Raw genomic sequence first — 16949 nt, 5'->3', positions numbered from 1 at the left:
GATTAGTTCGGCAGTTTCACATTAAAATGAAGAATAATAATCATCTGTGGAAGCTATAAAACACTAAAAACATCAGCCAATCCTCCGGGACGACCCTGCGCGGAGTATTGGCTGGTTGTCACTCTCTTCCTGCTCTGCACACACCAGAGAGGTATGTGCATGATGTACGAAGTCACAGACTGCAGCTCAACTTCAGGTAATGCGCTCAACTAAGGTGTGGCTTCAGGGTGAGCTTCGAGAGAAAGGGACGTGTGTTTACTTTCAAAATCTCGCTGACTCTCACTTAGTTTTCAAAATCTCCTACCCTACCTTTAACTAAAACCTTCAAATCACCATCAATTTTAATCAATGCCACTGTTTAAATATGCAGGTAGATTTATTACAGGATTCAGCACTGAACCACAATGACTCAGGTCATCTTATAGGAACATTTCTTTGGGCACATATCAATAAAAAAAAAACATCGCCTTAAACTAGTGTTTAAATATTGTCTTGGTGCACAGCGTGACTAAATACATGCATAATGCAACTCCACAATTTGTGCCATCAACAGTAAGAAAACCAAGTTTGTTGCAAGTGTTTTATGGCAGTCGTGTGCTGTTTTTGTGAGTTGAGGAAAGAAGACAAGAGGTCTGCTGGACGACTCCGGTCTCCCATGTTTTAGTGATGAGCGAGGCGGCCTTCACACAGGAGAGTAAATTTTTGTGAGTGAGTTATTCCAGCTGAGGCTCCTTTGTAGCGTGCTGTTTTTGATTTCACAGTCCATCCACGCTCCTGTCTCCCAGCAAGCATCTCAGAACACACAACGCCCCCCACCTTCTCCTTCCTCCATTACTACTCCTTACAATGCACACACTGACATTCGCTCACCTCATGTTAAAATAGCAACATGCACCACAACAGGTGTTTACATTTGCTTGTCTGTCCGTGCAGGTTTCAGCTTGATTTATGAGCAACAAGGAGGAGTGTGAAGGAACACACTGTTTGTCTGTTTGTTGCAGGCCTGCAGATGTGTGTTTTGATAGAAAGCATTCACATGTATGTCATATATTCATAGGTGCTTGCTGCTGGCAAGATAAGACTGCAACACACACTTTTCTTGTGACATCGAGGTCATGCTGTGGAATAGAGGGGCGGCGTGTTTAGTTTATTTAGGGAATAAATGGTTGTTTGAATCCATTTGTGGCCTCACCTTTGATTCTGTGTCAGTCTGTGATGGCGAAAACAAGCTGGGGATAATATGTGAAACTGCACAGAAGTCCTAAGATGTCTGCTCTGTACATCTTGACCCAGAAGAACAAACAGCCATGCCGTTTTGAATGGCGAGGCCTGCAGTGTCATCTCCAGAGACTCCAAATAACCGCTACATACTCAAATGTTTCCTTTTATCCTCCCTCCTCTTTGGCCTGCTCCCACTCTGCTCTGCAAGTCCATCCTCCCCTCCTGTATCGTCCTCTCTTCCCTCTCACCCACCCTTGTTTTTTATCACCCCTTCTTTCTCTGAATGAGCTGCCCTCAGATTACTGGGGCTTGTGGAGGTTTATCAGAAACATGTGTGGAGGTTTGGAGGCGGCTGATGGGAAGTCCTTCATCAAGCTGCTTCACCCTCATTTCTCCCAGAGAGCCCAGGCCAGTGGGGAAGAAAAACTCTCAAGTGAGTTCAAAGACAGAAACGTATTGGCTTTTTACAGGATATTATTTTCCACTGAAATGGATAAACAGGAAAAACTTCTCACCCTAAAGCACTCTCTGTAAAAAAAAAATACAGGAGCCAGTTGGAAAAGTGCTGGCAGAGCACTCTGTCACTGCGGCAGTAGCTTTTCCTGTCCTATCTCCATCTGACTCGATGTTGTGGATTGTAATTCAGAGACTCACAGGGACGTTGGATTAATTAATTAAAATTGTTGGATTAATCACAGTAAAACACTGCAATAAATGTAAAAACTAAAACAGTTAGTATTCTGAATTAAGCATCATGTCAACGATGATATGTGACTAAGCTAAAAGCAAATGTGTGTGTTTTGACAAGCACTCAAACAAATGTTACATTGCCACCTGGTGGACTTAAGCTGTGTTATCCAAGAGGCATGAAGATCATATTTTGTACTTTTACATGGCGTCTTTATGTGTTTGTATGAAGGTCCAAAATGTGCATGAGGAATAACTTTACACACTTTACCTAAGTAAAAGTATAAATACAAGACATACATAAGACAACATGTCTCATGGCTATGGTGTAATGACAGTGTTAGAGGTGTGAGGATTATATCTTAAAGTCAGTGACAGACACTGGTTTAATCTTTAGTAAAGATTATTTGTGTCTGTAAACTAATTAATCACTTTAATATGGAGATCTCACATATGTCCCATAAATACTGCTGATAAAAGCACATGTAGCTCTGCAATAGTACTGCAGTGGAGTGAGAGCTGGCTGATTGTCTTTCTGTTATTTATATATTCCTTCTGCTTGCCTCCATGGATCTGTACATTAATATGTTGACTTATCTGCTGACAAACTGTGAGCATCTTCTGATTAGGCCCATCATCTTCAGGCCTTTCTGCTCAGTAACAAACATGAAAATCCTCCCAGGCTCTCTTTCAGCTTCCAAGTGTGAGCATGAGAATGGGCCTGGAAGAGTGGAAAAATCCACGGCATTTAGGTAAAGCCATGTCATAAAGGCAACACTAATGAGCCTGAGGTTTTAAGAGAGGGAGAGGTTGAGGGGGGAGGGAGGAAATGGTTTACATATGGATTTGAAAGAGCACAGGCATCACAGCTATGTTGTGTATTTAATGAAGCAAAGTAATTCTGGTGTACACATCGCTCTCTCCCGCTGCTGTACCACTCCTCCTCCTCCTCTTTTCATACTCTCTTTACCTAGATGTTATGTTCAGAAAACACTTTGTGTTTGTGTATGTCACTTCTTTTTGGACCCCTCTTGTTGTGTCCCTTCACCATAAACTGTTGACGGTAGCTAACCTCTTTTCTTCTCTGTGGCAAAGGGCACTAAAACCAATTATTTTAAATCCTTTTGTGTTTCTCTGTGCTAAGACTGTGTCCTCTGAACATATGGGCTGACCAGAGGCTATGCATAATAATAATGCATAATAGATAAATGCAGCTGAAACAAGCCTGACTGCTCTCCTTTCCTTAAGCCACAATAAATCATCTGCTAAGCCACATTAAATGTTGTTCCCATTACAGAGATAATAGGATTGTAGTTTTAATGAGTGATAGGTGGCACCTGCAAGAAGACCCAGATATTATGATATTATGGGATCATTTAGCTGCATCTTCCACAAGTAAATGATAGCGGGATTAAGAAGATAGCAATAATGGAACTAAATTACAAGTAATTTGTAAAGAGGGAGTTAACTTAGTTTCTTAACTGTTTGAAATATACAAACATTCAACTTCCTTTGGAGTCCAATGCAATCTCAAGTTGTTTTGTGCGTTCTACATTCTTCACTATACCATTTCATTTAAACAGCAGCAGTTATGTGTGTGCGATTTTCAGAGAAACTATGTGAAACTGCCTTAATTAGGCTAAGTATATTCTAATTAGGCTAAGTATATCCTAATTAAGGGAGTTTGGTCATTTAAGTTTAATCCCCTTTCATCCCCTACATCTGTGGCTCCCAGTATGCAGCCACCTCTGACTCTAAGAAGACACACATCGAACACAAAAGAGAAAGAGAGAGAAAGAATAAGCAACAGTGACATGTTTAATTCAAACTTATTTTACTGAATATATATGGCTGAGGCAGCTTAATGCAATACAACAGAAGAAAAGACTTGCATAATACAAAAACCAGTGCGACATCAGAAGGAAAATGTAAAACACTGTACGTCCAGGTCTTTATAAACACCTCTGTGTATGTATCTGCCGCCCACTTGTGGTCAATTTAAATATGAATCAACTTGATATTACTGGAATAAAATGGAGTAAATAGTAAAACTGATATAAGAAATATTTGTCACTCACACTAATGAAAAGCTGTGGATGCAGGAGGAGACACCAAAAAGTTCACAAGCGCTTGCATACTAATACTAATGAGAAAACATTATACGGAAACACCAAAAACAGTGATGAGTCCAATCAGAGCCTCCACTGCCTGCAGCTTTCTGAAATAAGCAAGTTTTAATGTTCAGGAGTAATGCTTAATTATCCATACATGGCCATTTACAACCGTATTGCCACAGGGCTGCAGCTTCACAACAGTCCCCAGTCTAATAGAAGATAGCATTACTGCATGCATTCAGAATTATTCACTGCATTACCCACGATTCATAGCATGTATTAACACAAGCAATTTCATGCATATGAATACACTGGGTCTTAGCAGGGGAGCTGCTGATTGCTCTCAAACTAATTTCACAATCATTAGTTTTGGCAGCGCTGTGAGTGACAGAGTGTATTTACCAGATTTTATCAAATGACAAGTTCCACAAGCTTCATGCAGGAACTGTTAAAGATGAAATTTATGGAGCTAAAACTCAGCAGTCAAAGTCCCTTAAAAAGATGATGTAGCTGTCAAACTTTTCTCATCTTATCCAAAAAAATCTGCCAAATTTATTTAGTCCTTGCTGCTTACAATGATAAAGATACTTTTGAAAAAAGAGTCATCAGGTCCTATAAATACAGGGCTGAGAGCTGGAGGTGCAGGCCCAACAGAAAGCCATTTAGCCTGGAGGTGAAGTTAATGAATCATAGCAAAGTGCTGCATTCTTTCCATAGTAAGACGCGGAGATATTTTGCAAAGCCTCTGAATCAACTTAATGCTGTTATGGGCCATTGTTCACAATAAACATGTAAATTGTGTTTATGGAATGGACTATAAGTCTGTTTGTCAATGGAAGTGATTCACAAAGAAATAATGATAAATGCAGCAACACATTTTCAGGCTTGGGTAGAAACAATGATTTATTTTTTAAAATTTTTATTCTTAATATATATATATATATATATATATATATATATATAAAACGTGTTTTATATTTTTTTATTTATTGTTTTATTAATGATAATATTTATTTAATCATTTTCACTGCCCTGATAAGAAACAGTATGATTATTATTCCTATCAATTAAAGATATACAGAGAGTTGTTGTCTATTTAACATTGGAAACATCACCAGTATCTATACAGTACAATATATTTTCCTCATATTTACAAACACACAGCTTATGAGGCCGGGTTGGTTCTGTATATGAAAAACAGCATGAAGATTTGTAGTAAAACAATTTAGCCACTAGGTGGCGGTGTGTCGTCTATTTTCCAGGCAGCAGCACACTAATACATGAAGGCGCAGAATAAATCAAGAGCTCACATACTGTGGAATTAAAAGGAAGCACAGTTCAAAAACAGTATTAAAGCCTAAAATCAAATAAATGATCAATTTATTTTCAAATTATTTTGCATCTTAAAATAATGTTTTGTGTTTATAACCTCTTCACACCTGCGGCACATCTTCACGTTGCGCTCCTGCTGTATGTTTTTTCTAAGTCCAACTCCAAACCTGGTAAATGGTGACCTTAAAAGTGCATGTGTTAATTAAACGGGCCTTAAAATGACACACAGGAGCATCCTGGTGTTATCTTTTCAACACCATACAAATATTTTATATCCTATAAAAACAGACTGTGAGTACTGATGATCTAAACATTTCTTGGGTTGTGTGGCCTTGGTGAAAAAAGGTATTAATGTGTTCAGTGAAGAACAATGTTGAGATCAGATTAAAGAGGCCACATTTCCATGAGTGGGATGAAACCAGAGGAGGAGGATTTGAGGGCGCCCTTGGTTCAGACCAGAGGGAGGGAAAAGAGAAGAGAGGGAGGTCACTCCTGCCCCAGATTTGGAGGTGCCTCTGTCTGGGGAAAGATTGATGGCTGCGAGCAACAGATAACAGCTTTCAGTGTGAAGAGAGATTAAAAAAGGAGGTGAAGATTGTAGTGGGAACTGGACCCCACCCACATGGGGCTGAACAGCCACAGCCAGTCCCTGCACTCTGCAATTAGCTGCTGAGGCAATTACAGGTGTGTGGAGGGTAAATGTGGCCTATTCTTATTTTTTTTAATCATACAATTATAAGAATTAATAACTATAATATGCAGGAAGAAATGATTGGTCCAGCAGAACTTTTGTAACCAGCACAGTGAACGGATAAGTTCTAAGGTCTTCATAAAATGTCACAACACACAGGATTCTAACTGCTATTCCATCCTTGTGTAAGTATTGTTGTGACAGCAGCCCAGCTGATTGGGCCCCTCCGTCACACGATGGTTGTTTCCCACATAGCCGGCGAGTGCTCCATCACAATGCCATTGTTATCCATCAGATTGTCTGCAGTCATTACTTATTCCACCAGCCGTCAGGCCTTTTGTCCAGAATCATTCTTTACTCTGTCCCTGAGACCTTCTCCTGCCTGCTGTGGCCCATCTGCCCCCCCGTCTGACACAAGCCCTCCATCTCTCTCTCTCTCTCTCTCTCACACACACACACAGAAGCGCTCCACACCAGCTGTCCGGCTCCTGTCCCCTGACATTAGAAGGTGCCGGCCCTGGAGCAAATCGTCCAAGAACACAAGGAAGCAGCGCTCACTGCTCTGTGGTCTGTTTCATTTATCAGCAGCTGAAGGATGCTTCAAACACAGTGTGTGAGCTTTTCCCACAGATACAAACGGATGCTATCTGTGCAACAACTTTATGTTTGGATATTTTACATAATAGTTCACTCCATCTGTTTAAAAGTGGGTCACATTTAACTGATTAATCTGGTTTGGTGGTTATCAGGGTTATAAACAGGACATGCCTTCTGATGGTCACCAGCTGACACAGAGTCCTTTAATATGACTTTTTAAGTGACTCTGCCAAGATAGCTGTAATATTTATTTAAGAAGAAGGAAGTAAGAAGCCATGCCAAATACTTATAAATAGACAGCTGTCATTGATGGAGGTTATTAATAGAAAGGCTGGGCGTGGACAGCTGGATATTTATAGCACAGGCACACCGCTGTTTACTGGAGGCGGTAGCCAGGGGTGCACTTATCAATAACACCATAAAACCCCCCAAGTGCCACTGAATGCGCAGTCACTTCTCTCATCCATTTCTGGAAAGATGCATCTGAGGTGAAATTAAATCACTTTTATGAGGGGATCAAAGGGATTACTCCTCAGGCTCTTCTATTCATGGACACAGTAAATGTAAAACTTGGATCACTTTACAGTGTTGACATATCTCTGATTACAACATTTTTTCCATTTCTTAAATTTGAATAGATGCATGCAGCAGGGTTCAGGGGTAAAATAACCCTTTGACACTAATAACTCAGCTGGATTAAAATTAAGAAGACAGATTATTTTATAATGCAAAGTATACTGTGCATGGAGAGGGTTATAAGAGAAATGCTTTTATTTAGTACTTACTGTCTAACTAGACACACCATTGCAAACTCTCCATTGTTTTTCCTTTTTCCAAATAATGTTGGAAGTCTATGAGCATAAATGTTAAACTGCATTGACACTTGCCTGATACAGGTGGAGGACAGACCAGCTGACTGAGAAGCAACAGCAGCAGCAGCAGCAGGAGGAGGAGGAAGAGGGGCAGGCACTTAGCACGGCAGGCGGAGGTGCTGCTGTCCACTCCGCCAGGCAGGCAACTTCAGCGGAGGGAACCTGCGACGCAAGCCGCTGCCGCCGCTGCTGCTGCTGAGCCCCGGGTCTGTCTGGGAGTTCAGCTTGCAAGCTAACTGCAGGAATTCAGTTGCTATTACAGTAACAAAGAGCTGACAAAGAGTCATTCTGGTCATTCTGAGTGCTGTAACTAGTTGTTTTAGTTGCAATTTAAAATGTCTATATTACCATTCACTCCTCCAATTGTGAAGAGGCTGCTGGGCTGGAAGAAGGGAGAGCAGAACGGGCAGGAGGAGAAATGGTGCGAAAAGGCTGTGAAAAGTCTGGTGAAGAAGTTAAAAAAGACGGGACAGCTGGACGAGTTGGAAAAGGCCATTACAACACAGAATATCAACACGAAATGTTTAACCATACCCAGGTAAAGACTGACACTCTGTGTGCTAAGCTAGCAAGCTAAGCGCTGATGACAGCTAACGTTAGCCATGGGGTTAGCTAGGTAGCTTAGGCTAATGTTAGCTGTCAAGAGCTTTGTTATTGAGTTGTTTTGCAGATTGTTAACATTATCTTAAACAATTGAGTTTCCGTATTCATAGAGTGGAAAATGTCTGAAGCTGAAACGTCTGATTTTGATTTTTAGTTTTGATTTTTGCTGATGGTTAGTTGTAGTCGCCAGAGTCAAAACAGCCCTCCTTAATATTTAAAGCTAGCATTAGCATTAACATCATCTTAACTCTTAACTTAAAGGATCATTTAATTTAGTCTGAAATCCACATGGTTGTGAGTTAAAGTTACATTACAGTACGATGGCTGTTGTGTAACTTCCTACGTTTTTTGCAACTAAAATAACCACTGGTAACCTGTTAGCATGAATTGTATAATTTGCATGTGTACAGTTGTGCTTTGTGTTAGTTAAACGTTTAAGTTTTAGCTGCTGACATGGTGCCTGTGCACCAAGCGCTACATAAACACGTCCACAGTTCACACGTGTGATAAACAGGAGAAGGAGTGGGTTTGACGAAGCTGAACCCTGACTCAGAGAGGATGTTTAGACTGGAGTGTGTGTGTGTGTGTGTGTGTGTGTGTTTGCACTCTGGGAAAGTTGTTCAGGTTGGGATTCCCCATATGGGATATTCCTCTGTACTCTCAGAGGGATGAACTAGGGACATAAAAAGTAGATCAGACTGTGAATATATCAGACTGTGAATATATAATTTCTTCAGTGTTAAGCATTGCTCGCATGCACTATGTGTAAGTATTTTGTGTTATTTTGGGGGACTATTGTTTCTATATAAAAGTCTGTGTATTTGGCCTACTGGAAATATGCTATGCAGGACAAGCTACATTATAACTTTTTTTGAAGTTTACAGTCCTCCATAGCAAAACTGGGAGTCCCCCTTCATGGTATGTGTAGAAGTCGGAGCATGGGTGGTAACCTCTAATAAAAATGTATTCTCAGTTCTTGGGAATGTGCTCCAGGCAGAGGCGTGGGCCACTGTTTGGATTGTGGGTTCAGAGAGACTAGGCCTGCCAAGTAACAGCTGTCTTCCTATCTGTTGGGGATGGAGTGAGTCATTGATTCTGTACTACAGCACTGTGCTGCACCTTCACCTCCTCCTATGAGGCTCAGAGGAAGGTGTCAAGTGCATGCTTGTGGTGATTGTACCTGGAGCAATCCTCACCAGCAGGAAAACATTTGTTCTGAGACTGAGGGCAGCACCATATTTTAAGCAATTATATAAAGGTCTGCACTTTTCATTTCAATAGATGCCATAGGTAACCCCTGTGTGCCGCTACAGCATAATTGGCTCAGAATGCTTTTTTTTGAACTGGGTCAATTTTTTGTGTGTTTTTTTATATTATTTGTGTATTTTTATCATATTTTTGCTTTTTTCACCTGTGTAATGTAAATGAAAGTGGTTATGGTTGCCTTTGAGTTTTGATTTTTTGACAGGAAGTGGTTTCTCGCTTCTCTTTTCATGGGGGATGTTTGTGAATCCCTGGCAGGCGACTCTGCATCTGTTGTTTTTTTCTGCTGAATAGGAAGGTTGTCTCAGTCCAGCTGTGTGTCAGAGTGACAAACCAGTGAGACAGGATTCAGCACAGGCCTGTCTCAGCAGAGGCACGGCTCAGCTGACCCAGCAAACACACCACCTATGCACCAAGTAGTGCTGAAAGATAGGCCTGCGCTGTCACTGATGTAGCCTGATGATTACTGTTTGAATGGTAGCAGTGGTGGAGGTCTGATGTTTCGATTGTTATGGCACACCTCATACCTTCCTTTCTGTTTTCAGCCATTTGAGTCACGTTGCAAATGTACATGGATGAAGAGAGAAACAACACAGATGTTATCATGTTTAATGTCCATATTCAATGACTTGGTGTCTTTCAGGTCTTTAGACGGACGCCTGCAGGTCTCCCAGAGAAAAGGGCTTCCTCATGTGATCTATTGCCGCCTGTGGCGCTGGCCAGATTTGCAGTCCCACCATGAGCTTAGGGCTGTTGACCACTGTGAATTTGCCTTTCACACAAAGAAGGATGAAGTGTGTGTCAACCCTTACCACTACCAGAGGGTGGAGACGCCAAGTGAGTCTAGTAAATTGCTACGTGATGCAAATGGTTGTATCTAAAAATAATGCTTTTGCATGCAAACTGTGTTCAGAACTGAAGTGGTCCTTTGTCTGTCTCCAGTCTTGCCTCCCGTCCTCGTGCCACGACATACAGATATCCCTGCTGAGTTTCCACCACTGGACGACTACAGCCCATCCATCCCTGAAAACACCAATTTTCCTGCTGGCATTGAACCACAGAGCAACTATATTCCTGGTGAGAGAAATGTGGAACCGTTTATTGACTCATTTGACCTGGCCTTATTTTTTAGACTGAAGGTTCCTTGTAATCGTGTCAGTGTTGTTCTACCTAAAAGCCCACAATGTGTAGTTTTATATTAAGATTAGAAGAGCTGAGTCTTTGTTCATATTTCACTGTTACAGAAACTCCCCCACCAGGATACCTGAGTGAGGATGGTGAGCCAAATGATCACCAGCTCAACCACAGCATGGACACAGGTGACTCACATGACTATAACCCAGTGCTCATGCTTATGTAATTACACCTGATCATGGACCCTAACCTCCCCTCTATATCCACTGTATTTAAGGTTCACCCAGCCTGTCGCCCAATCCTGTGTCACCCACAAACAGTAATCTTGGTAAGCAAAATCAAAGTGGTCAGCTGATCACTGTCAGGAGAGAAGAAAAAATGTGATCTTCCTTTGTGATGTAATGTTTCTACACCTAGCATGAGCTTTCAGCTGTCTCTTTCTCCTTCCTCTACTCCAGACTTACAACCTGTCACATACTGCGAATCTGCATTCTGGTGCTCCATCTCCTACTATGAACTGAACCAGCGTGTAGGAGAGACTTTCCACGCGTCCCAGCCTTCCCTCACAGTCGATGGATTCACAGACCCCTCCAACTCTGAACGCTTCTGTCTTGGCTTGCTGTCCAATGTCAACCGCAATTCAGCAGTAGAGCTCACGCGTAGACACATAGGTGCACATTAGCATCACCAGGACAACATAAGCTCTGATCTGTTATATCTGACATGATCATCAGGTTTCGGTGTGCTTAGTTACAGTGTTGTCTCTTTCAGGGCGGGGTGTGAGGTTGTACTACATTGGTGGAGAAGTGTTTGCAGAGTGTCTTAGTGACAGTGCCATCTTTGTCCAAAGCCCCAACTGCAACCAGCGTTACGGCTGGCATCCTGCCACTGTGTGCAAAATACCTCCAGGTCAGCACGAGGGGGATGCACAAACACACACACACAACTAATCACAGAGTAACTGAGCTCTGACCCACTGACTGTTTTTGTTCTCTGCACTACTAAACATATTAATATTGTCTTTGTGTGCCAGGCTGCAACCTTAAGATCTTCAACAATCAGGAGTTTGCTGCTCTACTCGCCCAGTCTGTCAACCAGGGCTTTGAGGCCGTCTATCAGCTTACTAGAATGTGCACTATTCGCATGAGCTTCGTCAAAGGCTGGGGAGCTGAGTACAGGTAAATATTTTTTTATATTGCACTGATAAGATGAATGACTAAATAAAAAAAAGTTTGAAGATTTTTCAGCACAGGTGACATGGATGGATTATTTTAATCATACCTTGAGTGTCTTTAAATTCCAATGTTTGACAGATGAAATGGATTTTATGCATAGACGGTAACAGACTCATGAGGGAACAAAGAAGGTGATGGGGGATAGTACAGCTGAAGAAGAATGCAGCAGGCATGCAGTGGTGAAGGGGACATTACACATAGAGTGGGGGGTGAAGATATTTCAGACTCCCTTTACAGGGGGGATTCCCACTGGACTATGAATGGTGCGTGTTGTATTTCTGGCACCAAGCACCTTGGAGAGAAACATCTCTGCTAGAAACTTGAATGACTACAGGAATAGCCTGGTTTCACTGTTGGTGCTAACTCAACTAAAAATACTGAGACTATATATGTGCATCGACTGTAATGATGTTACATTTGCACTCACATGCCTTATAGTGACAGTACAGTATGAGGTTGTATCTGACTGACTGTGTTGCACCTGTGTTTTCTTTCTGTGCCCTGCAGACGTCAGACAGTCACCAGCACCCCCTGCTGGATAGAGCTACATCTCAATGGTCCGCTGCAGTGGCTGGATAAGGTCCTCACACAGATGGGCTCCCCCAGCATCCACTGCTCTAGTGTGTCCTAGGAGCAGCACTCGCTTCTCGGCCACACACTTAAACTCTGTAGGAATTCTATTCTCAGTGATATTAAGGAAAGTGACGCCATTCATCAAATCATCCAAACATCATTTCTCTTCCTGTGTCAGACATTTCTCATCACATGTATAGCACTTTTTAAGTGACTTTCAGTGTCTCCATTTGATGCATATGTTAGGACTTGAACGTTGTTCGTTTTGATGGGTTCAGCAGATGGCCACGTGGTTTTTACAGCAGGTTTCCATCAATGTTTAGATATGGTCTCTGTGCTTGGTCTTTAGTAGAAATTACATTAGTTTTCAGAGTTGAAGTCATGGAACAGCTTCAGTTTGGCCATCTTGTATACACATCCACACATTTTTGATTCTATGAATTTACGAACATTTTGAACGCACTTCCATCACTGGTGTGTCAGTGTTCCAGTATCACTGATTTATCAATTGAACTATGAATTAACATGAAACATGTTAGTCTCTGTGGTGATTTAATGGAATACATTTAATATTTCAAGTACAAAGTACTTTGCCCATAGTGACTTATCTGCATTAATGAAAACATCAGTTATCTGATCGATCATTTAATTGGTATTTTATCTATTTTAAGACACAGAAACATTGCTGTCTGTTAAAGAACCCTTCTATGAAAACTATTTTGCTCAGTGAAAGAGACATTTTATAAGTTATTTTTGCATATTGTCCTGCATGGGAATATATTTTTATTATTGCCTCAGTATGATTGTACATAAATATTTATAGCTTGTGATTTATTGTAGTCATGCATTGCTTGAAACAGTGGACCTGACTGACCTCTGGCATGGGTGGATTCAATAATCAGACTTTGCTTTAATGAGCCAAAACTTGGCCTGCTTAAGTATGAGCTTTTCTATCTTGGGTCAACTGGTTATTAAATGTGACACACAGGATTACTGTACCAGCTATTACTGTAATTTCATCATAGGGACATATGATACATACAGTGTGAGTCATCATTGTGGACTGATTGAATTTAGGCACCATGTGACTTGAGCAGGGAAGGGTACAACAGCTGAGGCTGTGGGTCATCCATTGGTGGCATGTGGAGTGAAAACAACGCAGGTCTTCTCACATATTAACCAATAGTACACTCTGCTCCCTGTGGGTAAATGATGCACTTCCAGTTCTTCTGTGTTGATCAGTGTAAAGCTTTAGTTGTAGTGGTAATTTGCCTGTCCAATAAATAATGTATATTACATGTACATTGGTACAACATAAGGCATGTGTAATATTCTCACTGTCTTTGGTCATTGTCTATGAACCCACCATGTTAATCCTGCACTTACCTACAGGACGTGAGACTGACTCGCCATGTAGTCTATTTAAAACAGTTACACGGTGCTGAGCTAAAACACTTGTGTACTACAGTGCTAATGCACAGTTGGTAGTTGGTAGATCTGTATCAGTACTCGTATTCCTTGATATTTTTAGTTGGTGGTTTTATGTTCACAGTCTTATGTTTAAGCTTTTTTTCCATGTAGCCTAATATTTGTTCTCAAATGGCAACTGTTTCATCTGTGACATTTTAATAAATTGCAAAAAAAAAGATTTTGTAGACAGTTACTAAGAAAACCCCCTGTACATGATTAGTATTTGATATAATTAATGCTACCACTTGATGATGCTAATAGAAAATGAGATGTAAGTCAACCCCACACTCATTCTACTTAATAGTAGTATTGTGAAATTCTATCAATTGGCCTATGTCACATGTTAGAAAAGCATTCAAGTACAGGACCTTGTATGAACTACTCATTTTATTTACTGCAGAGGTATTCCCATACATGAACACTATTCCTATTATTCTGCTGTGTGTGATGGTTTCACAATAAGCCACACATCAAAACAATAGGAGGAAAAATTGAACTCACAGGTTTTATGTTGATTTGTCACATATGAATTAAATCTAATAACGTCTGAGGATAAGGCACATTGTGTAAAAATAAGTCAACTGTACCTATAAACACCTACCAGTAAATCAAGGTTCCCACCATTTCATTGTTTTTCACCTGCAACATCATAATCTGTTGCAAACTTCTTAAAACGAGGAGTCCAAGGAGTAGACTAAGGATCAGGGCCCACTCATCGGCTTCTCTTCTAATCAGGATATCCATCTGTTTCACACAATACACCGATCATTTCATTCTAAGAATCAAATGTTTCTAAACGCAGTATGATAATGCATACAGTGCAATCTGTAAGCAACTCTGCTGTCCGAATGTGCAAGCAGGGCATCAAAGGGGGCGCTGAAACTTGCTAGGGCCCCGGGAAAGATGGGAGGGTCGGGCGAAATAGGTTGAGTCATGGGTAGCTTCTCCTAGCTTTCCTCCCCTGATGATAACCCATCTATCTCATCTTCATCGCCACCAATGGCCATCCAAAATGCCTTTGCCACCTAAAAAAGGCAGATTTAGTGCAAATATGTTACACGATCCCAAAAGCAATTTACTGAGCCATAAAACCGAAAACTCTTAAAGCTGCTTACCTTTTCTGCATGCACTTTCCTCTGCTCATGAGGCAATGAAGAAGCTTTATCTGCAGGTTAAAAAATGGAGAATGTGTTATGCATAAATGTGAAAGATGAGAGGCCAATGAGAGTTCAGTTTTCCAGTAACCTTTCATCTCCTTTAATTTGGTAAAAAGGCGTTCAAAGTTGTCTGCATCTGCATCTCCAGCAGTGAGATTGGCGAGCTCCTGAATGTCCAGGTCAGTCATTGCATCTGTGGGGATCAACACAGTACATATGTCATTATAGAACAATAACTTTTATTTCATTTGCACTGGTTTGAGAAGAATGAGCAGATGATTGATGAACTTACCAACTACTGTGTCCTCCTGTGTGCCTGTGTTTGTACTACTTTCTGTACGAGTGGCATCCTCATTAACAACTGTGCCCTCTGCTGGTGAAGTTGAGGACTGCCACAGAAAACAAGTGCACGTCAGTATGCCTTCATACAGTGTGATTTAAAATGCAGAATATACACAAACAAGTAAGAAAAGAAAAGAAATCAAAGTATTGATCAATATAAAATTAAAAGGTTAAAACAAAAGTACAACTGACGGGTGGATCTTGGCAGCTGCGTGGGTTGTTGTGCCTGGATGCCACTAAGCTGCTCATCAGACCGAAGCCCTGGCTGTGCCCTGTTAAACAGAGATACACAGTCACACTCCAAAAAGACACAACAATGAAAAGACTGTGCAGTATTATGTAATGATGTCATCTCACCATCCTTCATCTCCACACTAGACCACACATTAGCATTGAGAGCCTGAACGATTCTCTTCACTCCTGTTGATTCTGGAAAGTCATCTGATAAAGACAACAAATATGATTTAGGAATGATATGTAGAAACATCAGGAATGTGCATGCTGTTTTCTGTCTGTAATTATCACCATCTTCATCTGGCAGCTCTTGAGGATTGAGCTCTACAAGCTCAAACGCATGAGCCAAACACCACTGTTGTGCGTCATGTCTGGTGACACCTACAACATAAATTAAACACTGCATGTGTTATACAGTAGCTGCAAACTGTGTCACAGTGTTTTCAGATAGAAACAGAGATGGAGGACTAACCAATTTCACAGACTCTGTCACACACCAGAATGAGCACCTCTGGAGCCAGATCCTCCACCACGGATATCCAAGGTTGTAGCTTTTCCAGTCCATCTTTCTGCATCCCCACACACATATAATAATAATCATTAAACGTGCCAGAATTATTAACATATCCCTTATTCCTAAAACTTACCACTTTACTGTCAAAGTATGCGATGAAAGCTTGCATGGACTGAGCAATCTCTGATGTCATTTGAAAAGTGCTCGGTACAACACATAACCTGACATCCGCTGTGTAATATTTGTTGTTGATGGTCCAAGGATACCACGCTACTGTCTCATCCCGCTTGGTCGGCTGAGGTAAAGTCTTCGTACTGAGGATTTCTAAGGTGAAAACACATTTGTTATCATCACACAAACACATCACGCTAAGGTAATCTAGCCTCCTCTATAACATAATAACCCGTATAAAAAGCATTATTATTTAAGCGACACAAAAGCTAACCAAGTAACAACACTGCACAAACCAGTTATTAACATGCATCACAATCTTACAGTGGCTTCCAGACGTCATTTATTGTCCTAAGAGTAAGTTAGCCTTGTTAGCCTGCTTGCTAAAACATACACACGACGCATTGCTTTACATACGTTTTATCAGCTCTTCTTCTTTAAAGTCGCTGTCACAGCTTGTGATAACCACACACGGAATGGTCATGTCTGTATTTTCTTCTGTCGCTGACATTTTTAGCAATATTTAGACAAAGCTCCTCCGGCTACTAGCTTAGCGCGACGTTAATCAACTTGGTTAACCTTTCAACTCTGACAGAGGCGGTCTCTTCCGGTGTAACGTCACGCCCACCACGGTGGAAGAAACTTTTACAGTCCGCGATACGCCTAAACACACGTATTATTAACGTTTTCATTATGTGATTTCTTCACATAATATAATGTAAATAGTGAAATCCAAATT

At 41.1% G+C, this 16949-nt stretch overlaps 2 protein-coding genes across 2 annotated transcripts; one reads left to right on the top strand and one right to left on the bottom strand.

The window, feature by feature from the left end:
• The first annotated feature begins 7565 nt into the window (after positions 1-7565).
• smad3b (SMAD family member 3b) lies at positions 7566-13952 on the top strand. The gene is made up of 9 exons (XM_028430903.1): positions 7566-8052; positions 10024-10217; positions 10323-10457; positions 10625-10699; positions 10792-10842; positions 10973-11185; positions 11286-11423; positions 11548-11692; positions 12257-13952. The coding sequence occupies exons 1-9, from the start codon at positions 7850-7852 to the stop codon at positions 12378-12380; spliced, it is 1278 nt and encodes a 425-aa protein (XP_028286704.1). The 5' UTR covers positions 7566-7849; the 3' UTR covers positions 12381-13952.
• Positions 13953-14278: 326 nt separating this feature from the next.
• On the bottom strand, positions 14279-16788 carry aagab (alpha and gamma adaptin binding protein). The gene is made up of 10 exons (XM_028430904.1): positions 16628-16788; positions 16173-16363; positions 15998-16094; positions 15817-15906; positions 15649-15732; positions 15484-15563; positions 15242-15338; positions 15038-15142; positions 14908-14957; positions 14279-14817 (listed from the first exon to the last, which is right to left on the bottom strand). Exons 1-10 carry the CDS (start codon positions 16719-16721, stop codon positions 14740-14742), a joined length of 966 nt encoding a protein of 321 aa, XP_028286705.1. The 5' UTR covers positions 16722-16788; the 3' UTR covers positions 14279-14739.
• Between the last annotated feature and the right edge of the window lie 161 nt (positions 16789-16949).

This window comes from Parambassis ranga, chromosome 19 (assembly GCF_900634625.1).
Source record: "Parambassis ranga chromosome 19, fParRan2.1, whole genome shotgun sequence".
In the NCBI taxonomy this organism is placed as follows: Eukaryota; Metazoa; Chordata; class Actinopteri; family Ambassidae; genus Parambassis; species Parambassis ranga.
Note: the sequence above shows the minus strand (reverse complement) of the source record. Positions and strands in the feature narration are given on the sequence as shown.

Bases quoted from the DNA above. Each gene is read 5' to 3' on its own strand.
- smad3b (XM_028430903.1), top strand. From the start codon at position 7,850: ATGTCTATATTACCATTCACTCCTCCAATTGTGAAGAGGCTGCTGGGC. The intron at 10,218-10,322 runs GTGAGTCTAGTA...GTCTGTCTCCAG, and splicing joins CCAGAGGGTGGAGACGCCAA to TCTTGCCTCCCGTCCTCGTG. The intron at 11,424-11,547 runs GTCAGCACGAGG...TTTGTGTGCCAG, and splicing joins TGTGTGCAAAATACCTCCAG to GCTGCAACCTTAAGATCTTC.
- aagab (XM_028430904.1), bottom strand. From the start codon at position 16,721: ATGTCAGCGACAGAAGAAAATACAGACATGACCATTCCGTGTGTGGTT. The intron at 15,564-15,648 runs GTGAGATGACAT...TCTGTTTAACAG, and splicing joins TAGTGTGGAGATGAAGGATG to GGCACAGCCAGGGCTTCGGT. The intron at 15,339-15,483 runs GTCAGTTGTACT...TTTCTGTGGCAG, and splicing joins GCAGCTGCCAAGATCCACCC to TCCTCAACTTCACCAGCAGA.